The sequence below is a fragment of the Agelaius phoeniceus genome, chromosome 1, assembly GCF_051311805.1.
Source record: "Agelaius phoeniceus isolate bAgePho1 chromosome 1, bAgePho1.hap1, whole genome shotgun sequence".
Taxonomy (NCBI): Eukaryota; Metazoa; Chordata; class Aves; order Passeriformes; family Icteridae; genus Agelaius; species Agelaius phoeniceus.
Window position 1 is genome coordinate 117,670,778 of NC_135265.1, and position 26,026 is coordinate 117,696,803.

At 39.9% G+C, this 26,026-nt stretch overlaps 1 protein-coding gene across 3 annotated transcripts in view; it reads left to right on the forward strand.

The window, feature by feature from the left end:
- Positions 1-1,631: 1,631 nt before the first annotated feature.
- NKAIN3 (sodium/potassium transporting ATPase interacting 3) overlaps positions 1,632-26,026 on the forward strand; it is a 337,971-nt gene continuing 313,576 nt past the window's right edge. For all 3 annotated transcript variants that reach the window (XM_054635952.2, XM_054635936.2, XM_054635944.2), the window contains exon 1: positions 1,632-2,069. In XM_054635952.2, coding sequence (XP_054491927.1) covers positions 2,016-2,069 — 54 coding nt within the window. In that variant the 5' untranslated portion in view covers positions 1,632-2,015. The remainder of the gene's footprint in view (positions 2,070-26,026) is intronic.

A 26,026-nucleotide genomic window follows, 5' to 3' on the forward strand; every position in this document is an offset into this window, starting at 1 on the left:
CCAGGTAGAATTTTGTCTTAAAAGCCATACATAGAAATATAAATCTCAGGTGGTTTTATTAAAGTTTTGTATACTGTGCAATGTGGTTTTATGTTGTGCTCCTCAAATACATACCTGGTCAAATACACATCCTGGATGAACAGAATCTGCTTCTTACTTGTCTTCCTTTTGCTCCTTCGGTTTGGTATTTAAAACTGTCTTAATGTTTTCCTACCTAAACGGGTGAAAGAAAAGGGTAGGAAAACACAGCTTTCCAAATCTAATCTGACACAATATTGTTTTACAGTTGTCTTGTAGTTATTTGATTACTGTCACTACTATTTAATATACAAATGAAGAGCTGTATGTACTTGGAGGATACAATACTGTGTATTTCACAGACACAGTAATCAGGTAACTCACTAAAATGCCTTGTAGAAGATAGGGTTTTAGTTCTGGGTTTTGTTTTTGGGTTTGTTTGTTTTTCTTTTGTTTGTTTTTCTTTCCCCCCCCCCCCCCCCCCAGGGCAAGCTTCAATGTTTTGTGGCAGAAGTCTCTGCATTGTTAAACAGCAGCTGGTAACGGGCTGTAGGAAAGTGCTGTCTGGTAAGTGGAACATGCCTTCATGCCTGTAAAAAATAGTCTAATTTATCTATACTTTGTTGGAGAGGGGAAAAAAGAGAGTAGCCAACACTTCATCCGCACATCATCCCCACACCGTATTTTTAAGAGACGGTGGGTATATTCGGATTTATTATCCCGCCCCAGAAGGTCACTTGTCTATGACCAAACGACAGGTATAGATGTAGGGAGCGCAGTATCTCCACCGATCCTGCTTCTCCCAACTGCCCCTGGAGAGGCCCCTGGAGAGCACTGTTTGTTCATCCATCTCTTCGTACGCTATGGACTTGGCAGTGCTGAATTGACGCTTGGACTTGACGATCTGAGATCTTTTCCAACCCAAACCACTTTGCGATTTACCATGGCCAGGAGCGGTGACTGGAGGAGCCGAGTCCCTGTTCCCGGAGCCCATTCCCAGTTCCCACCCGCGAGGGGCAGCAGGAGCTGGCGGGCTCTCCTGGCACAATGGCGCTGCCAGGAAGGGAAACCCCTTCCCGCAGCCCGGCTGGTGCGCGGACAAGGAGGGGATGGAACATCCCGAGACACTCGCTGCCCGCGGCTGGGGCGGCGGGACGGGGACGGGCTCACTGGGTACCGCCTGTGGGCACCCGGCCGCTGCCAGCAGTACTCCCAGGACCGGGATCCTGGATGCTTCCCCTGCCCCCGGAGCCTGCTCCGACCCCGGCACAGCGCGGGCGGCGAACAATGGCCCGCGACCGCCCCCGGGCTGCCCCGGCCGCCACACGGCCGGGCTGCTCCGTGCCCTCCGGGCTGCTCCGGGCCCGCCCCGCCGCTCGGCGGCCGCCGCTCCCCGCCCCTCCCGCCTCGGCCGCCCGAGTCCCCTGAACTTTCCCCGGGCGCTCGCAACAAGCGGCCCACGCCGGGCTGCCGCTGTCCGCACAGCCCCCCGCCCCGCCCGGCAAGTTCCCCACAAGCACAGCCTGCCCTCGGAGCCTCCAAAATCCCTGCAAACTGCCCGCCCGGGGACCCCCGGCAGGGCGCCTGAGAAAAGCCCGCCGCCGCCCCCGCTCCTCTCCCGTTCACACCTCGCACAGCTCCCGCCCTCCCTCGCACGCCCACCCGCGCCCCCCGCCTCCCCACCCGCGTTCCCTCTGCCCACCCCGCCCCGGTCCGCAAACGCCCACCCCCGGCCGCTGCCCCTTCCCCAGAGCCAGAGCCGGGCAGAGCCTCAGCTGCCGCCCGCTCCCAGCCCTGGGGCCGCGCCGACCCCTCCGCGCTACTTCCCGCCGCCGGAGAGAAGCCCCTCCACAAAGGAGCGAGGCAGCAGGAGGCGGGGGATACACGCACGCCCGGCCGCTCCGTCCGGATGCGGTGAGCCCCAGGCTCGCCTCCGGGGCCGCGCCAGTGCGGGAGGGAAGAAGCCAAGCAGCGGCGGCGGCTCTCCGGCTGCTACCATGGGCTGCTGCACGGGACGCTGCACGCTGATCTTCCTCTGCTCGCTGCAGCTGGTGAGTGCCGGGGCACGCTTCGCCTTCGCGGGGGCTGGGCAGGGACGGGCGCTGTCTCCCCCGCCCCGGGCACGGCCGCCGGGGGCGCGGAGCGGCGCCGGCCCGGCCGCGGAGCTGTCCGCGCCCGCCGCCCCGACGGCGCGCCCGCCCCGCGCCCCCGCGCCCCGATCCGTGAGTTTGGCGGTGCCGTGCGGCGGGGGACCGGAGCGGCCCCGTGGCTGGGGGACGGAGCGGGCCGGGCACCTGAGGCGGCTGCCGCGGCGCCCCAGCCCGGGCGGCTGTCAGCGCTCCCCGCCTGAGGGAGAGCGGCTCCCCGCCCCGGTGTCGCTTCGAGAAGGGGTGAGTCCCCGCTGGCCCCGGGCAGGGGCTCTCCCCGTCTGCCCAAAGAAGAATGAGGCTGACGGTGCCCCCGGTCACTGCCCGCGGGTCGGCGGTGGGGCCGGACACTGCTGGGCGCTGCCGGCGCGCTGGGAAGATGCGAGGACCGGGATCGCCGCCTTTTTCTTTTTCTATTTTTCTTAACCTGTATAAAAGCGGCGTGTGCCGGCCCTCTCCCGTGACTTTTCTTGGGGTTCCTTTCCTCGGCTTAAGTATTCCTCAGCGCGGATTTGAAACAACAGAACGGTGCCGCTTCTTCTCTTTGTTTAGTGGAGTTGGCATATTTATTTCAGAGAAAAGAGTTGTTGAGATAAATCACCGCCAAACAACAATAATCCTTCATCTGGCTCATTAGGACGATAAAATAATGCTCTCCCCTTAACGGTAGTCCCTGGTCCCAAGAGTGTTTTAAAAGATTTTTCTCTTTTCTGGTGACTCAATGTCATCATTTTGCCACATGATCTCTCTTAAAATGAGCGGAGTTCCTTGTCTGTGTGTGTGTGTCTGTAAAGAAGAAAAGTGGAATGCATTTAGTGTGTGTGTCGGGGGGAGTTGTTTGTATTTGTAATCCTTTGCTATCTTTCCATTTTCCGCTTACAGCACTTTGAAATCGCTTCTGTTTCAGAGGTAATACTCCAGAAGTAATTGTACATATTGCATTTATTTGAAAATCCCCTTTAGTTTTCAAGGCTTTGTGCCAGGTTCTTAGCCTGTGTAAACTGGTGTGTCTCCATTGTTTCCAGTGTGAGCCTGGACCTTATTCACATGTGAATAGAGTGATGGACTTAGTGTGGTATAAGTAACTCAACGGCAGACCCTTGCCCAGAAACAGAGGAGGCATATGATTTGCACTCTTGGTGAAGGAAAGTGTTCTGTATATATTGCTGTTATTTTTTATTCTTGTTTTGTATAAGTTTTAGGCTAACGACTGCAGCAGAATTGCTCCTGATTTACATCATGCATGTGGGAGGGGAAACAAACCCTATTTCTTCAAATATATCTCTTTGCCAGTTATGAGGATTATAATAACTGTATTTACTATTCTGTGGAATTACTGGGAGTCTATAAAAATTGAAGTAAAGTGTGAATGGCCACCATAATCTCTAGAGAAATTAATAAAAAGTCTTTCAGGAAGAGTCGTGTTTTATAAAAGACCTATCAGATGATATAACAACTTTCAAAAATTACTTCAATGCATAGTTTTTTCTGCTGTTCTTACATGTTTTCTAGTGATATTCCACTGTCATATCTACATCTTTCAGGTGGTGATAAATGTCTGTATGGCAAAATGCTGTCATTTTAGTTTATTTCCATTTAAAAATGGAAGTCTTCATATTCAAGAAATAATCTAGTAGATATTATGTCCTGGCTCCAACCAAGATGGGATTATTTTTTTTTGCAGTAGCCTGAAGGGGACATAGCTAGGACCTGGAGGTTATCCTATACTACCTCACATCGTTTCCAGGTGTGGAGGAAAAGGACTCTCTTCCAGGGAAAATGGGCTCCTTCTGTTTGGGGTAGTGTGGCACCAGTCCCAAGCAGAAGAGAGCAGTGGGGTGGCCCTGCTTCCAAGCCAGGGGGAGTTTGGCTGCATGGCTGGGGTCTGGTGGGGCTGGGACGAGCATTTTCCATCTCTTTAGCATGTTTTTGTTATCAGTATTGTTGATATTGCTGTTCCTTTTCTGATCTCATTGCTGTTTCCAGTAAATTGTTCTTCTCTCAACCCATGATCTTTGCCTTCTGTGCCTCTAATTCTCCTCTCCAGGAACCTGGAGGGGGAAGGAAGAGGGGGTTGAAGGAGGGAGGAGAGTGGCAGCATGATCTGGAAAGTATCAGTGGGAGAACTAAATTGGGGAGTATCATTCCTGAACCACAACACATGAACTTAGAGCTCAGATGCTGTCCATGATCTCAGTGGTGGTAGTGTTCAGTTTATACACGAATAAATTAACACCACATAGAGTTTAAATATTTTTCTAATATCTTAGGAGGTGATGAATATAAAACATATGCAGCAAAACTGCATCCCTGGACATTACTCTCATTGAGATTTATTTTACATCCACTTTGCATCCACTTATGGAGGTGTGATTGTAGACAAAATTTAGATTAAATCTTGCAAAATCCAAGCACTTGTAGTGCTAACTTGTAGAATTTCAGAAGTACTGATGATTTATATGACTTGAGGAAAAACTTTGAAAAGGAAAGATATGGGCACATGTTTTAAAAGAAGAAGTTGTTTACGTTAGTTGTGTTCTGGTCATGTCTGAGAAGGGCAACAGCTCAGGCTTAGCTTTAGGATTAAGCTTTAGATATTACCTGAGAAATAAGTATCTAATGAAATACAGTTGGCAACACCTTTCATAGCATGTGTGTACTATGTAGATTCTCTTCTGTATAAGAAGGAAAGTAAAACAGCCAAATCCCCGGAGACATGTTCATAAACAAGATTTGCTTCTTGTTCTAAAGAAGAGTGCACTGTTCAGTGTCTTTAAGGCACTGTTTCTTCATTCTTTAAAACTTTAGTCTTCTCTAACTTTTGCCTTCTTTATCTCAGCAACATAGGAACATTTGAGGCAAAAGTGAAGAGGAAAACTGTTACTGCATTATTGTGAATAAAATGCCATTTCTCTAATGTTAACCCACTAAGTGTGTTAACTGCAAGAAGATTTGCTTGTAATTTTCAGTGCTGTTTGTCAGGGGATGTTTGCCATAAAATGGCAATAATAGCGATTTTCAGTTACGCTTTAATCCATGAAAGTGGAGGTTTTTGGCTGATACCTTTTACTTTTTTATAATGAACACAATAAATGTTTCATTCAGTAATCCTAAGGACAGTCTGTAAATAGTCTTCTATCATTTAATAATAACTTCATTTGTAAATGGGAATCCATATCATTATGTGTAACATAATAAAAAATAATAGAAAAAAACCATTGAGACGGAAGTGTATGTGGCACACATTCAGGAAAAGCTCTTAGTCACTTTCAGGGTTTTATTGTACCCCTTCAGGTGAATTCTGCTTCTGAAAACCAAGGAAATTTTGTGTAAGGAGAACTGCCCCACAACCATCTTGCCCCACCACCCCTCCTTGATCTTTCTCTGTTTTTCTCTTCCTGACTGAAGCATTGTGATATGTCATTGCCAAAGGTGTCTGAGCAAAGAACAATGAAGTGTATGTGTACCTTTTTGTGCATAAATATGTCATTAGGATTATTAGGAGCTATGTATACATTGGGGAAATATATCATAAGGACATATGAATCCTTTGGATTGCAGCCATAATTCTTACTCATGCCACTAGAAATCTGAGACATTGGCCTTGTCTGTACTAGAAAATTAAACCAGCTGGCAGAGATTGTGCCTGTCCTATTGCAGACACCATGCCATAAAACACTGAAAGATGAAAATGTTTGGCAAATAAAACAAATTCAAAAAAATATTAAATTCTGGAAGGGGTAAATTGACAATGAATTACAGCAAGATTTAGCTGTGTGAATCCAATTGGTGTTAATAAATGTCACACAGTGAAAACTTTCATGCTGCTTTGAAAATGTGTTTCTGAGAAACTACCTTTGCAGGATAATGTTGTTTCAACACTTACAATAAATGGAAGTTTTTGGGACGTAGAAATATATAGATAAACAAACACAAAAACCTCTAAATACAGGGATGGGGAATGGAATTTTCAGAGTGGTGAAGGGATGGTTGATGGAAAGTGTGTGACCAAGTCCCTTCATGACTTTGACAGTCTCATTTCATGTGTTTATCCTTGGGCTCCTCTGCACTGTGTTCATTCTGTAAGTCCTGATTTAGAAGTGTATAGTTTACCCAGTTGTAGCTAGTGTAAAATAGGCTGTTCCCTACTTAACCTGTTATTTTCCAAATAATGAAAGTGTCAGCAGGCCACATGGAAAAATTATTCCAGTAGAGACACAACTTCTATGTACTAATGTTTTGTCTAGTGTTTGTTTGGGAAGGCAGTCAGTCATTTTAACAGCCTAATCCCTTTCGATATTCAGAAGATTTATATTTATGGTTGCCATTAACATTAATTATATTGATGTGTGTAAATCCTTACATTTGGAGATGAGACTATATCCATTAGAATGGCAATACTGTTTCATCATTTGTTGCTGGACATAATAGAATTTCAGCAGTTGTGTGGGGAAGTGATATATGTATATATCATGCATATATTTTCATCTCATATTTAAATACTTTATAGAGCTGAATACTCTAACTTTATGACTTTGACTCCTGATGCTTGTATGTTAGAACTGACAGATACCAGTTATTCAGTTAACAGCTCAGGGATTCAAGGGAATTGATAAATTTGAGAAAGTAAAATCTTTGAACCAATAAATTGCTCCACTTTTTATGTTGATAAAAGAATCACCAGCCCATTGATCTGGAGATGAAGCATCTGTCCACTGATAAAAGAGGAGGAAGTTGAGGGAGTGCCTATTGTACTAGCAAGGATGGAGAAAGCTTGGGGTTGTTGCCCTGAACAATGCCCTGGTTGCAGGATGTTGCACTTTCTGTTACAACAGCTGAGGTGGGAATGGTGTTTTCCTCTGATAACTCCTATGATATTCCCAAAACATGTAACCATTGTTGGTGGCTATACCTGAGAGGCTGCAACTGTACATCCACATTACACTTGTAATGTGGGCGTATAGTTGCCTTTGACCTTAACATTAGAAGTAATACACTGCACCCAGTAGAACTACTTAAGTTAAATATTTGCAATCCAAAAAATATATGGTTCTATATATGTTTTAGGATCTCTCTCATCAGGAGCAAGACAGTAAAAACTAACACTGCTTTCCACTTTGTGTTTTTGTTTTATTTTTCAAAATTGTTGGGAGTTATCTGTTGCTAAAACACACATTCTGAGCTCATCAACACTGTAGGATTTAACCTCTCCATGCACCAGAAATTCAGCTTCAGAAGTGAAATCCCCTCCTGTCAAAGCTGCATGTAAGACTTCCTCTATGCAGTGTTCCAAAGTTAGAAATTCAAAACTTGAGGAAACATGAACTTTCGGAGCCCTGTGAAATTTCTGAACTGGGTAAATTTGTGGGAAGAATCATGCAGCTCTTGCTTAGTTTTAGACTCCATCCATTCTGCAATTCCTGGCTGCTCTATGGCTGAGGGACGGTTAATTGTAATATAAATATTTAATGAATATATTTATAGTGATGAAGTGAAGGAGTTAAGATTTCAATGATAATAATGACAATTAATACACTGAAAATTTTGAATTACATAGCTGCTCTTCCTGTCTATAAGACCAGAAAGTTTTGTAAATAGTTATTGTAAGAACTTTCATTTATGCTGCTGATCTGCTTCTATTTCAAGATCTGCTACATTTTACCTAGACCTCATTCTTGGGACTAAGAAACAAATACTGTGGTTTGGAAAGTCATTGGAATTCAGGGTAGTATTGTTGGATCTAAATGGAATTTGGGTAGGACTTGCAGAAATTGAGTACTTTGAGGGCTTATTTTTTGGAGATCGTATGGGATTGATTGCACTTGCAGTCGTTTAGGTGGTGTTTAAATATTGCCAATTTTGTGAAGTTTGGATCTAAAATAAAACCTTGTAAGACTAGTTAATCTTAGCTCATGTTTTCAATCTGTATCTGACTTGGATATTATAGGTGCAGAGAGGCTCTTTTAGTTTCAGGACCAATTGGTAAATTTACAAATAACTTGTAAAATCACAATCCCTTAATTTTTCAGGTAAAGGTGTTGTATTTTGGCCCTTCTATGATATGAATTTAATTGGTTAGATGACCAAAGAGAGAGTCAAACCAGTCACATCAATCATTGGCCCTGATGTTGTACAAGAAAAGTGAATGGAGGTTTTGTACTTCACTTGATTAGAACTGGAGTAAATGAATGTGTTCCATACTTGCTAAGATGATCACTTCTTGGATGTGCTCGGTGAAGTCGAGAGGCAAAGGATCCAGGATGCAACATGGGGGAAATTCTGATTGAATACTAGAAAAAAATATCATAGTGGGATTGTTGGATCATGTTTTTGAAAGAAGTTTTGGAAACTCCATCCTTGAATAAACTCAAATTGAGCTAATCATAGCTCTCAAAAACCTAATCTAACTGAAGCTTAGCTGATGTCAAAATTGGCTCTGCTATGAATAAAGGTTTTATCAGATGACCTCTAAAGACTTCTTGCAACTTAGGTTATCCTTTGGTTATATGATCTTACCAGAGCATAAGGAATAAAGTTCTTCAATTCTTTGTTAGGAGGGTACTTAAAATACACAGTAATTTGAGTTATCTTGAAATAATTAGTTTCTTAATTTGTTGTGTTTATAGTGCAGTGGAAATAGGCTTGATATGGCAGTAACAATTAGAGTATTCTGTTGTATCTGTTAGTGTCAAATTTTGGTGTTTAAGTAAATGAGAAGTACCTGTGATTGCCTTAAGATTTATTGTTTCATAAGTAACAATGCTGCGATACAATGTAGTATATCAGATCTTTTGAACTCATTAATATTGAAGCAAAATATGTTTCATTCAGTCAGTCTTATAATTAATTGCTAAGCAGTCATTTTGGGACAAAAAGCCTGGTATTTCTGTCTGTACAGGGAAATGAACTGTGCATATTTTTTGGTTCTAGATGACTAATATAAAGGAGCAGTAATAAGTTACTGTGTGGTTTGGGAAATGGATAACATGATACAGAGTTTTTCACCTCTAGGCCAATTTTGAAATTCACTGCAGGTGAGATGAGGGCAAACATCATTATGAAATCTTTATATTAAATGATACTGGTCTTGCTATAGCCTCAGTATAAAAATGTCATCTTAATATAGAGAATGGTCCTAATTTCCACCTTTTATGTTGTACAAGAAGGGTGAAGGTTGGTGGGCATGGCACCATGAAGACCAAAATGGTGGTTTTGCCAATGTTTTCTTCAGGTCAGCTTATGAGGGGTGCTAGCATGGTAGTGCAATGAAGTTTGCACCACTGTCTTAGCTCATACTAGACATGATATCTCTGTAAGCTTTATAACTGACATTAAATTAAAATGAAAAATAATGTTAATTGCATTGTTTTTGTGTAAATGTAATCTTTTTTATTGGTCAGAAAGAACATTTCCTACTGCTTTTTATTTAGTACAATTTATCTTGAAAACAAAATTCAAGCAGTAGCAAATGGAAAGTGTCTCACTTTGAATCTTGAATCAGCTCAGTTCTGTCCAAGATGAAATGGTTTTCTTCTCCTCTGTCATGAGCAGTTATTGCATACCTCCTAAAGGGTATGCCAGCAGGTTTTGGATCAGACACTCCTACGCTTAGTGAGACTTGCAATTCCTTGACACAGCTGTGCCAGCAGCACTATGACAGGTTTTACTGTGTCATGGGCTGGTTTTTTTTCTTCTGTGTGTGACCAGTGAAGTCTTTGTGTCTTGCTATGGATCTGTGCCTTTGGTAGGTCTGTAAAGGACAGTGGTAGGAAGCATTATCACTCTACTCTGATCTCAGGAACATACAGAGTGCTTAAGACTCTGGTAATGAAATGGTAGTAAAAGATTTTATTTTAGACCTTTAACTTTTTACTATACTTCCTTATCATCTTGTCTTTCTTCAAACACAGCCCTATCTTGCATGTAATCTCAACTCAGATGGATTTTTTAATGCTGTGGTGATTTGGGATTTGTTCTTACAAGTTGCTGAATGCCCTACAGCTCTCATTAAAGTTGCTGAAAGTCATTCTTTTACATTTAGGCTCTTTATAATGGTAGGTTCAAGCAGAGGCAGCAGTGAACCCCTTCCACCTGGTGAATGCCAGTAGTACAGTAAAATAAAAGGAAAAAGGAAAATTTTCTACTTAATACAACAGCCAGTTTCAGCCAGAAAAAATATCCCTTACAGGAGTAATATATCCCTTACAGAAGTGAATGCTGCAAAGAAATAAAATTGAAGTTCTTCCATAGGTCTCTTCCACAAGTCTCTTTTTTTTTTTTTTTTTTTGTGTTCAGTTTCATCAGTACAGAAGTTTTGGCTGAGAGTAAGTATAAATATATATAAAGGGTATATGCTTGACAATGAGCCCAGTGGAATTCTCTGCAGAGGGTTTTGACACACACCAAAGGAACTACTGACATAGCAAAGTAGAATAATACTTTAGGAGATGAAGCATGAGCAGGAGGATCCTGAAATGCTTTTATAGTTAAGGAGATTGTGGGAGCATGGGATGAAAAGTATAGAAAGGTGTATTTAGATGAGTGTAAAAAAAGTGGGATGTGGAAGCCCTCTTTATCAGATAGATGAAAGTTTTCTCTGTGTGTGGGAGGAAATCCTGCCTAAGGTTTCACTGAAAATAAGATCTTAAGGAAAAGGTTTTTATTTATCTTTTCTAACATACTGCTGCTGCTCTGCCAGTTTCTCACTATTCTGTCATAAAGTTACTGTGTTATGTCAGACCCTTTAAATAAAAAATCCCAGGGGAGCAAAATCAGATGATGATTATGATGATGATGATGATGATGATGCTTCGTAGGGAGATTGGAATGACTGGCATGGGTCTCATCCAGCTATAGTTTTTTCCTTTGGTTGAGCCTTGAATACTCTGTGTTCTCCTGGGAATGCTGCAACTTCACTTCCCTGCTGGCAGTTCCTGGAATCTCCTTGGAAAGTGCTTCTGGAGCTTAGGAGCGTTCAAGTGAAGCTCAGCACAAGTCACAGTGGAAATAAGTAGACATGTAAATCTGTATCAGCCTAGAAAACAAAACCAAACCAAACCAACCCCCCCAAAAAAACCTCCCAGTTAAATGTAGTTTCTTAGATGGACTGGAAAAAGCTCATTTCTAAATGCATTTTGGAAACAGAATTCTGTTAAAATGGAGTGCACAGAAAAGCATTCTTCTGGAAGTTTAGTCTCCACAATCAACAAATAAAAAGCTGAAGAATTCTAAAGCTGGAAACTGTAGTGCATTATAGTAAGGAATGACATCACAACAATATATCATTTTCTCTGCCAGTGAGATGTTTATTTTTCCTGCTAAAAGTTTACTGTGTCTTTCTATTGCAGAGTAAGCAAAGCAGGGTGTTTAATTTGTCTAATATATATTTGTTTCATGAATTAAGTAGACATCACTAAGGTAAGTATGTTTATGTTTTAACTGGAAGACAAGCCTTGTTGCTCCTACTGATTGAATAATTTGCATCACAGAAACCTGAAAACCCTTTGCATCCTCTAATGCAGATGGAGCTACTCAGAATACTGATAGATGTCTTCCATGTCTTCCCATGGAGATCCCCATAGATACTGAAGATTCTTTTGTCAGACTATAGTCAGTGAGACTCACTATAGTTGGTCAGTTAGTTTATAGTAATTTGTAAAACACCTGTTTTACTGTCCCCACCAACATGGGCATTCAGGAAGCCTAAAAAATGCCCAAATTTGGGAGTAATTTTTCTCAATTACCTCTGTTTCCAGTTCTTATGTTGGTTAGTCACAGATTTGTGCTCAGCCTCATTCTTCTGATAATCCATTTCTGTTTACATCAACAGGAAATCTTGTCTCCAGTGCCTAGCTGTGAAATGATACACTATTTCCATTTTCACATTCATAATTTATTTTTTTTTTCTGGAGCCAAATAATTTGTTCTCAACTCTTCTCCCAGTTATTTCGGAACAACATCCAAATTCTGATTTTCATCTGTTTGTCATAGTGAGATTCAGACCCTGTTCCCCAAACCAGCCACCACTGTTAAAATTCACTTGTGGCTGTAAATGGACCCTGTACATTGTTCTTATATAAGTGTTTTGCAACTATACAACATAAATTTTCTTTAGTTGTATAGTTGCCACAGTTATTTGTGGTTCTTCACGTCTTGATTTCATAGCATTATGAAAACGTGTGGTTAGTTCAGAAAAGAAGGAAATGTGAACCAGAATGTGGTGATAACAGATAGATGAACTAGTAGTGCCATCAACTGTAATGCAGTTTAGAGCACTTGGAATGGGAGTGTTAGGATGGACTGGAAATAATGCTTCCAAGCCTGGATTTACAGTGAAAAATTAGACATATGAATGGCAGTAGCCTATATCCAAACTTCATTCAAATATCAGAAGAGAATACATTGACATATATTAGATGCCATGAATGACTTTAAGTTGTATATTACTAATGTATAATTTAGTCATAGTGGTTTGATGAAAGCCAAAGCTGAGTTGTGCCAGAAGTAACCACAAGGTGCCAAAGTTTATTTAAATTGGATTGAATTATGAAGCCCTTTATTTCTCTCATTTCTCTAATATGTTTTTTTCATGAGTTAGACATCATGAATATGCGTGTTTACATTTTAATTGTAACCAGTTACAGTTGTTAAATCTGTACAACTGTAATCAATTGAATGCTCTGATGTTCATTCAATTTCAAAGTGTAGCCTGTGCAGCTGAGGTGTGGTGTGCTGCCTTGCCCAGAGGTGATGCAGGGTGTGAAACAGCCTCATCAGGATGGTACTGACACCCAGTCAAACAATTTCATTTCAATTTTGTATCCATGAAAGCTTCCAGGTTGCAGTGTTTTAGTCAGTATGTGCTACTTACTTGCACTGAAAGCTGAGGAACTTTTTGTGCAGCGCCTTGTGGCCAAAAGAGCGTCCAGGTTAACCCAAGATCTCACTGAACTGACATTCTGGTATATTCCTTTGGGTTGTATTAATTTAATTATTTATTTTTTAGCTTTATTATGTATTTGGTTCTCTTCGTTTATCTGACCCATGAAATTCTTGGCTGTGTGAATTTCTTAGTTTTTGCTGAGATTTCTGGGCTGGACTGTACTTGGTCCACATGCCAGTCATGCTGGAGGGCTCCAATCCTGCTGGGGTTTCACTGTGTGTATTCATCTGTTGAGAAGCTGAAGTAAATAATGCCCCAAGTTCAGGGCTGCCTTTGCCCTTTTAGACATCGTTTGAAGTGCAGTGCAGCTGAGGTTGGTTCTGGAACAGGATGTGTGTCTGAGATACAGCCTGCCTCCAGCACTTACAAAGTAAAACAGATAATGGAGTCAGAAAAAGATGCAAATGTTTTTCTTTACGCTCTACAGAAAGTCTCTGAAGTCGTAGTTCAGGCTGGTTTTATGCTTGGTGGTTCTTCATGTTTCTATATACAGTTATGATTATTCCTTTTTTATATTGGCCACATGTGACTGACACTTCAATACTCAAGTTTGCTCATAATTTGGAGAACACTTTACTTTTTATTTGTGTACTCTTTGCAAAGAGGTTTAGAATTATTGCAAAGACAAAAATCTCTTTCTGTTTCAGGAGGAACATAGTAAGCATGGATTCTCTTCTGGAAAGATTATTTTCAGGAGGTGACAGATTTGAGTTGATCTCTACACAGTTAGCTCTCCTGCAGAATGAGACTTGCAAATACCTACATGTGCATTGATGGGATGCTTCTTTGTGGATTCCCCCTTTTGTTGTCACCTCTGGCCACAGGCACTTGGGGAAGACAAGATTCAGTCTCTTATGGACATTCTGGATAACAGGAAAATAAACAAGTATCCCCTGAATACTGGAACTGGCCGTCTGTATACAGGGAAGGGGCAGTTTTAAGTCTTCTGGTGATAGAAGCACTGTTCAATTTGTACTAAAAGGACTGTGAGTTCATGGTTTTCTTATTATGATACTTTGTCAACTCATTTGGTCAATCCAATTTTTGGTGACAGGAATTGGCTAAAAAATTACAGGATATTCACTGCAATAGCAAGAAGAAATCCAAATCTCCTGGGTGGCAAACCTTACTTGTTGCATTTTCTCTGAATGACAAATGCACATCTAATCCCAGCTGTCTATTCAGAAGAGTAATTTCCAAGGCAGCCCGCTCACATTCAATCCTCTTCCTCTAAAAGTGAAGCAATAAATTATGCTGGTGTTTAAGGGTTAATCTCTGTGACTTTAAAGAACATAAACTATCAGAGGCACAGCAGTCTGACTGTGCTAAAAGCTGAGCACCTCCTCTGTCTGACTGAGTAACCTCATCTCCCACAGCGAGCAGCAGGAGCTGCAGGTGCTGGCATCCTCACTCAGTGGCACCACTGCTCAGAGGGATGGAGCTGGAACTGAGGCAGCTGTGCTACTGACTGGGCTGGGTGAGTGCAAGCACTATTAGAGGGTGCCATTAGATGAAGTCACTGAACCATTAGGAAGCCTGCAAAAATGAGTACCCTCTTCTAATCTGAAAAGTGTTGTGGTTGAGAATATACCCACTGGACATCCTCAGGGGAAGTTTTCTTTCACACATAGTGACTCTATCAGGGTTACCAGCTGGCATTTCACCAGCATGAGACTTAGCCCTGTAACATTTTGTGGATCCCTACATCATGCTGAGTAGCGCTGGTCATCTATTATTAATATGCTCACATTTTTTGCTAGACTAAAAGTATATTATTTTCTTATTAAATCTTCCATTACTTTAAGATGCTTTTAAGGTCTGTTCTGCTCTCATTCTATTAGTTGTGAACAAAAGGTTTTCAAATGTCAGGAGTTAATATATGCTGAATAAGCATATAATATATCTGAATAAGCAAGAAAATGCACCCAATTCAGAGGCCATTTTCTTATATAATAATGTCTTTAAGACTCATGCACTGTTCTTATAAAATATTTCCCTTTTTGCTATGTGAGTGCATATTCATACACAATTCCAGTTTTGCATTAGAAATATTGGCTGCATGACAATGTGAGACTTTCTCCTATAATGGTTATTATTTGGCATGCATAGAGAATTCAAAGAACACTTAAGTTAGAGAAGTAGTATTGTGTTTGCTGACACAAGTTCATGGAGGCAGTGAAATGTTTATTCTGCTTGGAGGTGGCCAGAGGGAAGCCAGTGTGCACCTAGGAGCTCTGAAGTTAGTTAGCAGGGAGAGTTTGAGAACTCTCATGGCAGAGAAGACAGAATCTCAGTGCTGCACTAATAACCTGCTGCTGATGGCCAGGGTCATCTGGAATGGTTTTGCCTTTGTTCCCCCATGACTGAGGCTCAGCACAGGACCAGATACTCAGAACTGTGTTGGAAATTGCATCATACTTTTGAGAGTTCCCCTGCAAATCTCTTGCTATTTTGATTTATGGAGTTCTGGTTCCTAAAACTGTACACAAGACCTAGTGTAGAATAAACTTTCCCCCAATCATTTAGCTGATGTAGGCATCACCTTAAGTGTGCCATTTTTATTCTGTTAATTTCCAGATTGATTTTTACTTTACCAGTAATAGTCCTAATGCAGGCTTTGAATCTTACCAGTAACCCCTCCTGCTTAGTTAATCTATTTCTGTCCTTCTTGCACGTTAGTTTTAATCTTTAGGGAGCTTTGAACTATTTCTCAGAGCTGTGCTCAAAAGTGAGTTTGTAGCCTTTTACTGCCATTGCTGCTAGTACACTTTGCTCGAGGCCATAGAGAGCTGGGACAAAGCCAGGGAAAAAACTCAGGCTCATGTCTTAAGCACAAGATGACCATTCATCTTTTATAAGCTTTTCTTGTCTGATGCTTTCAAATTCTCTGAAAAGATTGCCTGGAAATTGAAGTGTTCATGCTTTTTCAATGCACAAATACAGATTTTTCCTTGGAAATTTTGATCATGTCATGCTGGTGTATTTACAATCAGCAAGGTGTGTGTTGATGGTACAAATGAGGTCAGTATCCCTTGCTTTTTCTATTATTAGATCATTCAAAACTCACTTTCTGTGGCTCTCTAGCCGCTGTAAATCCATTAATATCAGTGGAGGTTTGGTCATTTATACTTGCTGAATATGAGTTTTAAAAGATAACAGCTAAATACATGATTTTAAATGTTCTTTGCATATTTGAAAAAAAAAAGCTTTGATATTAAACGTATATTTAAAAATATTTCTTACCTCCTGTTTCAGTAAAATGCTTTGTAGAGTTTCAGACTATAATGGTGCCAGTGGTAGTTTCTCATACCATCACCAAGTCTTTATGGGGTTTATGTCTATCCACACTGTCTTCATTCATCCTTGTCCTATTTTGGAAAGTGTAAAGTTCCTCACAGTTTTTAGTAGAAGGCTATTGTTACAGGGAAGACTCAGACAGTCTGTAACTTCTGACCTTTCCAGAACATATTTTTATATCTCCTTGGAAGTAGCATGGAGGGATGATGATAAGGAAGCTGAAAATATGGCCAGCATACACACAAGTATGTTCAGGAAATAGCATTACCTTCTTTAATATTGAAGGAAAAAAAATTGCAAAAATGATGGGATATAAAACCTATTGAAAATCAGTCAAATATGTTCACACTAATTTCAGGTTTTGTATTCAGCCATGCACAGTTTTCTTCATTTTTTTGTGTGTTTTCCTCTAGTTTGGAGATGATTAACTGTGGTTTTTAGAGTTGCTGCAAGAGGCAAAATTAGGTTTCCCCTCTGTGGTTTATTGAAAATCTCAATCATAACATTGCATTAACAGAATTCTTCACATTTAGCACTTCTACTTGATAGGGTAGGAACTTTATTGTGGCTGGAATCGTTATCTAAAGACCTTGCCAGAGGTGTGAGGAGAGACACATTATTAATGCTGTTGTTCACCTTTCAGAGGAATGGAAGAGTTGTGAGCAAAAGCTGTAACTCAGGGCTGGAACCAATACATTCCACAGCATCATGCTAAAATAATGTTAGAAGGAAAGAAAACATAATAAATGGTCACCTTTCTGATAATGTAAGACAAGATTCTTGAAATACATGTAATTTGGGTTCTTTTCTCGAGGAGTGGTAAGAACTGGGCCAGTGGGAATATCACAAAATCACAGAATTGTTTGGGTTGAGGGGACCTCTGGAGAGCTTCTCACCCAACCACCTGCCAAGGCAGAGTCACCTAGGACAGGTTACACAGGTGGGTTTTCAATCCCTCCAGAGGGGGAGACTCTGTGACCTCCCTGGGCAGCCTGTAGCAACAAGAAAGGCAAACCCTTGTTTTAAAGATGGTTTCAGATACAGGTACACCTTTTCATTTATGCAGGTGAAGAAAGCATTGGCTTAGTTTTATTCCCTTTGGAAAAAAAGAGAAATATTCTCACTGAATTTTGTGCCAAAAGGGTTATGATTCTGGTTTGAATGGTGCATATTTTTTCCCCATTCTCTCAGTGAGGAATTATTTTTACATGCAAAGTACATATACTGTATGGGTTAAACACTTCTCCATCTTTACTTCTCTACAAAACCAAAAAATTTCTCAGGGATTAGGGGTCCTTTTACAGGGGTGTTTGATTAAGAATGTATTGTTTATACAGTTGATTCTGTCTGGAGGCAGATGATCTCTTGTGGCTGCTTTTGACCCTGATTTCAGAAATGGCTGAAAGGAAAAGTGCACAGGCTGAATTAAACTCACAAAGGACTTGCAGTAGAAGTCAGATATAAAGACCATGTAACAAAAACTTTGTAGTGTTACATAATGCTTAGTTTTTTTCTAATTTGTGGTCTGCAGTCTTAGCACTGTTAGCAGAGCTTCATTGCAGGAGTCTTTTGGTTTAGATGTGACATATGTCAACAGGATTTTCTTTCTTTCTGTAAGCTGTTATGACACCTCTTTAAGTGTATAAACTAGGCTAAGACAGCTCTCATCTATCCACTGATGCAGCCATGTCTGTATCAGGGGCTTTGCCATCCTAGAGCAGAGAGCTGTGATGTTAAAGTTTTCATGTGAGCTAAGAGAAGTACAGGGCAGCTATGGAACAATTTTTTTCTATAAACTGCATAGTACCTGCTTATGCAAAAGTGAGAAACGTATTGAACTGCTATCAATTCAGGGCAGCAAGGTCCAGTCCTGCCCTTGGGTCACAACAACCCCATCCAATGCTACAGACTGGGGACAGAGTGGCTGGAAAGCTGCTCTGAAGAGAAGCATCTGGGGGTGCTGGTCAGCAGCCAGTTGAACAGGAGCCAAGGTGCCCAGGTGGCCAAGAAGGCCCATGGCATCCTGGCTTGGATCAGAAACAGTGTGGCCAGCAGAACCAGGGCAGGTATTGTTCCCCTGTACTCAGCACTGGTGAGGCCACGTCTCAAATCCTGTGTTCAGTTTGGGCTCCTCACTACAAGAACACTGAGGTGCTGGAGCGTGTCCAGAGAAGGGCAGACAGAGCTGGTGAAGGGTGTGGAGCACAAAGTCCTATGAGGAGCAGCTGAGGGAGCTGGGGCCATTTATCCTGGAGAAAAGGAGGCCCAGGGGGGACCTTATTGCTGTCTTATGACTACTTGAAAGAAGGTTGTGGTGAGATGGGGGTCAGTCTCTTCTCCCAACAAGTGATATTGAGAAAAATGTCTTCCCTGAGTAGGACTGTCAGGCATTGGAGAAGGCTGCCCAGGGAAACAGTTGAGTCACCATACATGAGGGTATTTAAAAGAAGTAGAGATGTGAGCCTTAGGGGCATGGTTTAGTGGTGATCTTGGCAGTTTTAGGTTGATGGTTGGACTTGATGATCTTAAAGAACTTTTCCAACCTAAATGATTTTATGATTCCGTAAGAACTCAAGTTAGAGGAACCATCAAAACTGAGACAAGCCATTACTGAGGCCTCAGGGCATTATCAGTGTATCTTTCTTTATTAAAAAAATCTATTTTTGAAATCTTATCTTTCCACTGCTTAAGTTTCCTTACAACTAGAAAATATGTCCCAGTGACTTCTGCAGACATAGGTTTACCTGGAAATGGTGGGGTAAGTATCCCCTTCTCATAAAAAGTTTTTGGATGCATGACATGGAGGTGCTGCTCATTCACACTGCTGCTAGGTCCAGTCCTGGTGCATTTTAGTTCTCATTTACTTCAATGTAAGACAATGATTTCCTGTTCTTTTCCCTTTTAATGTGTATATTTGGTATGTATGGCGGGATTTTGGTAGCAGGGAGGCCACAAGAGTGGCTTCAGTGAGAAGCTGCCAGAAGCTTCTATGCCTTATAGAGCCAATTCCAGCTGACTCCAAGACTGATCTGTCACTGGGCAAGTCAGCAGCAGTAGTAATGCCTCTGTGAAAATATATATATGAAGGGGAAAAAGTTATTGGGCAGAAGTAATTGTATCCAGTAGTTTGGATATGTGAGGGAAAAAGTTCTGCTTCTCTTTTTTCTACTGTGATTGGACTTGTAGTAAATAGAATTCATTTCACAAAGTCAAGTCTGTTTTGCCCATGACTGTAACTGGTGAGTGAACAATGGAGTGGTTCAAGTGGATATTGCTAGTGGAAAAACCCACATATGTGGAGAAACAAAGTGGTTTGAATGGCAGTCTAGACTTTGATTAATCTTGAGAATTGTGCAATTTTTTTCTTTGTCCTCACCTTAGGCTGTTAAACAAATATTTTTGAAACCATACAATTTATAATTAATGTCTTCTCTTGGTGGCTTAGTGAATATCTACTAGTAAATCCTCATAGAACTATGTTCTGTGTTCAAAAGTAATTTTCAGGAGAGAGATCTTCCTCTTGGCTGGAATTTTGGGAATGGAATGGGAATTCTTGGAATGGGAATACTGCTGATAATATACTATATTGTCATGGAGAGCAAACATGCTAAGACTTACATATCTGCTGTAAATTCCTAAAGGAAAATCTTGGCACTTAACATTTTCATAGGTTTTTTTTTTCCACTAATGCCTCATCCTAATTTTTGAGAAGTGGAGTCACACAGTTACTCAGTTTGAAAATCATATATCCAAAGCTTGGAAATATGCTGAATGATCTAGGATTTTTTTTTCTGCATATTAATCATCACATTTTGATATTGCCTTCTACTTGTTGATGTTCTTTGAATGCTCAAAGCTTATTGGAGTTTCAAAATATGTAAGGGTGTATTTTCAATTATCATTATTTCTTTGTTTCCAGGATGTGTTCTGTTCTTTACAAACAAGTGAAAAAGACCATCATCTTGTTAATGACTTTCAGGTCAGCCTGTAGCCCAGCATCCACTCCCTGTGGGCCTACAAAACAAACAGTGATGCTGTTTCAAGGACTGTCACAAGCACCAGGTTAAATGTACCTGGAACTATGGCTTCTTTGGGATCAAAGGTTCATACATGATTCTGTTGCTTTCCTGGCTGTTGAAAAAACAACCATAAAGTGGTCAAAGTAATAAATGACTGCATGTGCTCTTCTTTATCATCCCAGTAATTTAGATCATTCTGTTCAGCCAGTGGAGTACAGAGAGCCCTGTTTCAGATAACTGACAATTTACTCCTTAAATCTTAATCTCTTCATTTGAACAACATCTGGCACCGAAAGAAAGGAAGACTGAGGCACATCCATACCAAATTCATAATGTTTTCTACCTCCTGTAAATTAGAGTCCATGAACTATATAAGCATCTAAGGTATGCAAAATAATGGTAGGTTCTAAATCAGCAAAGGTAAGGTATAAAGATAAAATCTTATAGATTGTCTTGTGGAGTGTAACCATTAATACATTGGTTTAAAAAGAGACTACACTATTTGTTACCTATTCCTAGCTATAAAATAAAATATATTCTCTGGGAGAGAGCTCAGTATTGACACTGAGTATTAATATAGTAAAAACAAGTTCATTGTTCGGACAGATGTTTTACAGCTAGAAAAACAGCAGGAGTTCTGGGAACTACTGATAACAGATCTCTCAATATCTTTTTAATCTTCTTTTTAATGTAAACTAAAACTATTGATGCTGTTGCCCTACCGAGTGAAATATACATATTCCATAGTTACCAGTTACATATTTCTTTACTATAAAATGGTGCAATTTTACTTGAAAAAAAATCAGAACTAGTAAAGAAACAAAAGGTTAGGTTTTCTGATAGGCAAAACCCCCTTCAGTAGGAAATTTTTCACAGAGAACATTACCTTTATTCAGAAATACTACTGTGGTGCCTCTCTGAGAGTTGACACCTGTTGATGTATTTTCAGTCTTCTCTGTGGATATCTAGATTAAGATGACATACTTTTCTTTGTTAATAAATGATACAAATCTCTAGTTTTAATGCATAACGAGAGATACAGTACAGGTGAAAAGCACCTAGGAGAAAGAAGACAAAGCTGCACAAAAAATTCCAAGAAGCATTAAACAGCACTGTCATATTAATTTTGTTTGAATTTTATGCCGGCTATTTCAAACTGAAAAGTCAAATTTTCACATAATGTTGAAATTTTTGTTTATTCAAAAAGTCTGTGATACAGCCATTATTACAGAGAAATTTGAGCCATCCCTGTAAAAAATGTGAACACATATATATGTGGAACAGGAAAATAGAAATATTTTAGAAGAATGTGACTAAAATGAAATAAATTAGTGTGTATTGTGTATGAGCGTGTGTTTGTGTGCAAACACAGTTTTTGGTTACTTCCTGCTGCCTACCTCCATGTGTGTTTGATTCTCAGGAAGAAATTAATCCTTGAGAAGTTGTTCAGTCAATCCAGAAAAGCAGTGACATGAGGAATTTGAGGTTCTGAATTTGTAGAAAGCCCACCTATTTTGTTTTTAAATTATTCTAACAGTTAAGGGATTTTCATAGAATAGTTTTATTACTGTTGAATGAATGTTTTTGGATAAAAAGTCTTCCTCTGAAAGAAATGTGAGTTTCAGCTATCTTTGGCTTGGTTGCTTTTAATTCTGAGTAGATTCAGAATTTGAAATAGGTATATTGGGAAAATATTCCCAGACTGAAGAACAAACTAGTGTTTTCTTCTGTTTTGTTTAGATTGACAGGCACAAAATTAAACAGATTCATATAGCTGACATTAAATGTATTCAAGAGTGTATCTAAGACTGGGCTCTAGCTATCAATAATTGTGACATACCAATTTTATTTGGTACACATATATATTACATATATATATATTATATATATATATATATATATATATATATATTAGTATAAACCCCTATTTTAACTGAAAGGGATTGATAAGTAAATTTTGGATGTGACATAAAGAGCAAATAGAGAAACCACTTCATACTTATGTATCAATCTTATCATAAATTGTCTGGAGACTAGTGACTGCAGGAAAATTACACTAGGCACCAGAACAGCTGGCAACTGCATTTTCATATTTATAGATGGAAATAAAAAATAAGTAATTGTTGGAATTCTATGTTGTTGATATATGCTCACATAGTCTTCCTCTTCTTTCTGCAAAGGAATTAATCTGTATGTGTATGAAAAAGGATGCTTTTTAATGTTTGAGCTCATAAACAATTTTTCATGTACTTCTTATTTCTTACTGGGTTTTTTTAGGACTTTCAAATATTTATTTTAGGAGGTTTCACAGATTATTGTCTCCTATATGTGGCTCTCACTCTTTCTGTCTCCTATTAAATGTAATGTGAAGGTCAGACTCTCAGGCTATAGCAACAGCAAGGGGATGTATTTGAGTCAGTGTTGGATGTAGTTTCTTTTTGATGTGAATGTGATTTGCTAGGTTTCATACATCCCATAAAATAACTCCTGACAGCTACATGCTTAAACAGATAGCTTTTCTTCCTTCCATAAACCTTTGACTTGACTGTTCTCTCCACTGCCTTTCACTAAATAGAAAATTTGTGCTAACTCTTGCCCAATAGATGTTCAGAAAGCATGTTTAAATGTGGCAGAAACCCATGAAAATATTTTCAGGGATCAGTTGGCTGCAGGTGCTGTCTGTGCAGAGATGGAAATGATTTATCTGAAATTTTGTGCCTTCTGGGTCAGGACCAGTAATTATTTCATCATGGGGGAAATGCCTACTAGTAAGGTACAGATTTGAGATATGTGATAACAGTAGCTTCCCTCTTCTCATAAAATCTATCCTGACCAAACCTTCCTGAGCCTTTTTTTCCCTCACCTTGACAGGTAGTCCAGTGTCTCCCTTTTTTTTTTTTCAGTTTTTAATTTTTTTTTTTTAAATCAGAAGACTGTATTTCCTTTCTGAAGAGGCTTGAAAATGCAGAGTGTTACCACAATTGTCATTTTTCAAAATAACATTGAATACCTGGTAAAAAGAGAAAAATTATTTTCCCTGGTTTTACTTGTTTGTGTACTTATGTGTAGAGGATCATGTGCATAAAATTAAGCAAAAAAAAATTCCTAATTATTTTGAAAACCATTTTCTTTTGCCTTTTGAACCACCACCTATGCAATTGCTAACATGGTTCTAACAGAGCAAATGTGTTCATGTTGTAAATAATGATGAGGTTTATTAACAATAGAAATGTCACAACAGAGTTTATTTTAGCTGTACACTGTATTTTAGTGACGTTTCCAGAGCAGCCAGGTGTGAGAGAAATGCAATATTAGAAGATCATAAACTAGGAACTATGAATAAGGTCAAAACAAAAGCGGGAAATGGTATGCTGAGTACATTTATGAAGCTGAAACTACTCATAAAATTGCAGACGAATTGTGTTCTCCTTGCTCTGTGTGGAGCAGATTCCCAGCATGAATTATCATTTGTGGAAATTGTGAAAGGATAAGGTGTACAAATGCACCATATATCCTCTTTAGTGAGACAAAATTAGAATGAACAATGTGTGACTTGGTCAAACATAAGGACAGCATAGAGCCAAATCATGGTTGGCACTGGAGACCCAATTTCTTTGTAACTAGCTGTCTTTAAAGCAGCTTACAGAACCTGAGGGTTTATACACTGCTCTTTCTTCTGGTTTAGTTAAGGACATACATACTATTTCTCAAATGATTTTTTCAGTATTGTTATTCAGGAACTATTCTTCAGGAAACATTTGGGATAGTATAAAACTCCAAGGCAGGTTTAGTCAAGACTACCCTGTTAGTTTAGATAGTGCTTCTTTTGTACCTCCTTGAAGACAAGAACACAAGTTACTTGAGTTGAAGAATGGAGAAAGAAAGCATTGCGTGTTGTACTTTGATAATCAGCTTCAAAATAATAAAGGCAGAAGGATTCAGAAATACAGTAATTAAATCTAATAGGAAGAGATTCACTGCAATAGATAAACAGTGAAACACAGGAGAAGAGCTGGAGGATGTGATCACATCCTGTAATGTTTTTCAGTGTGTGAATTCAGTCTTTGCTGGTGTTACATCCGATCTACAGCTGTGGCAAGGAAGCAGTGCTGTATCTGTACGTGGGGATCCAACCATGGCCAAATTCTGGTCACTTGCAAAAGAATTCAAATGAGTAGTCTTTATCTGACAAGTGCTATCTCTTTGTTCTAATTACATTAATATGCACTTACCATTTGCATAGTAATTATTACATTCCTGTTCCACAAGTTGCAATCAAGTTGTTTGAAACTATTTCTTGGTAACTGAAAGTTGTGCATAAGGTCTCAGGTAGTGCTAAGGAGGAACTCACATTCTTGCTTTTGCTGTAAGTTTTTTTTTGGAAAATATTTAAAACACTGCAAATCAAAAGCTGATTTTCATGTTCTTTAATTGAACTCAAGACAGCAGAGCTAGCAGCTGGCAATCATTTTGATAGTGTACTGTATTCTCTTTGAGAAAAAGCACTGCATCTAATGAAAATGTCATGATGTAATATGAATTACTTCATAAACACATTTTTTCATGAATAGTAGCAATGTAGTTGTATTTCTTACCAAAATTGATTTTAGTCAAGTGAATAAGATAAATATGCTCTTTCCTTTTTAGTTCCTTATCCTTTTCTTCCAAATAAACACATTTATTAACTTTATGGTTCATACCATTACTTGCTGTCATGTAGGTATTGGCTAGCATGTGCAGAATTTTGTGTTCATTTTTTCTTGTTAGTTTGTATATAATGTATAATCACATGGTTACTGTCTGTATAACATGCTTTGCTGACTTGCTGTAGTTTCCACATCCCATGTTTGGGTGGGATATACTTCCTTAGGGCGGTTAAATTTTGGCTTCCTTACAATGAAATGTTGGGTATTTGAGGATTTGATGCATTGGATAGAGGTGTTCATACAACCACTGTGAATATAGTCCTCTGTTATTCTGCACAGATTCCTGCCTGGAGGAGTGTCTCCACAATTAGTCTCATCGTGTTGTACAAATGGCAAACTGGTCTCTTGAGCTGATCACTTCCCTACAACCTAGCAAGGGAGGTAGATTTGGATATGGGGATGCAAAGTGATCATAGGACATATACACCCTTCACATTGGTCTGCTGGAAAACTTTTGGGAAGTCAGTATGTTGAATGGGGTGCAGACTGGCAGGGTAAGGTTTTGACTCTGGAATGTATTGCTAAACTCACAGGCTGCTGAAGTTAGAAATGTTTTGGGGTGAACATCCAATCACTGACTAAATACAAATTCTCATTCAAGATGATGTGAAAAATACATAAAAGAAGATGGATAATAGGGATATCTTTATGGATGGGAACTGTTATTTTTTTAGGCTGGTGTATGTTTACATGCCCTGAATCTTGTGTAGCTCTCCAGTTGCAGCTTTTTATTGCTTCTTAGCAGCTTAGTATGACTTTGGCAGAAAGTAGTTGATGATGCATGAGAGAGAGTGGTATCCACTAGGGTGTTTTTTCCTCTTCATTTTAACGCATTGCATATGGGTATCTTCAGTATCCCATTTTATGTATTTTTACTATCAGTGCAAAGAAGTGGAA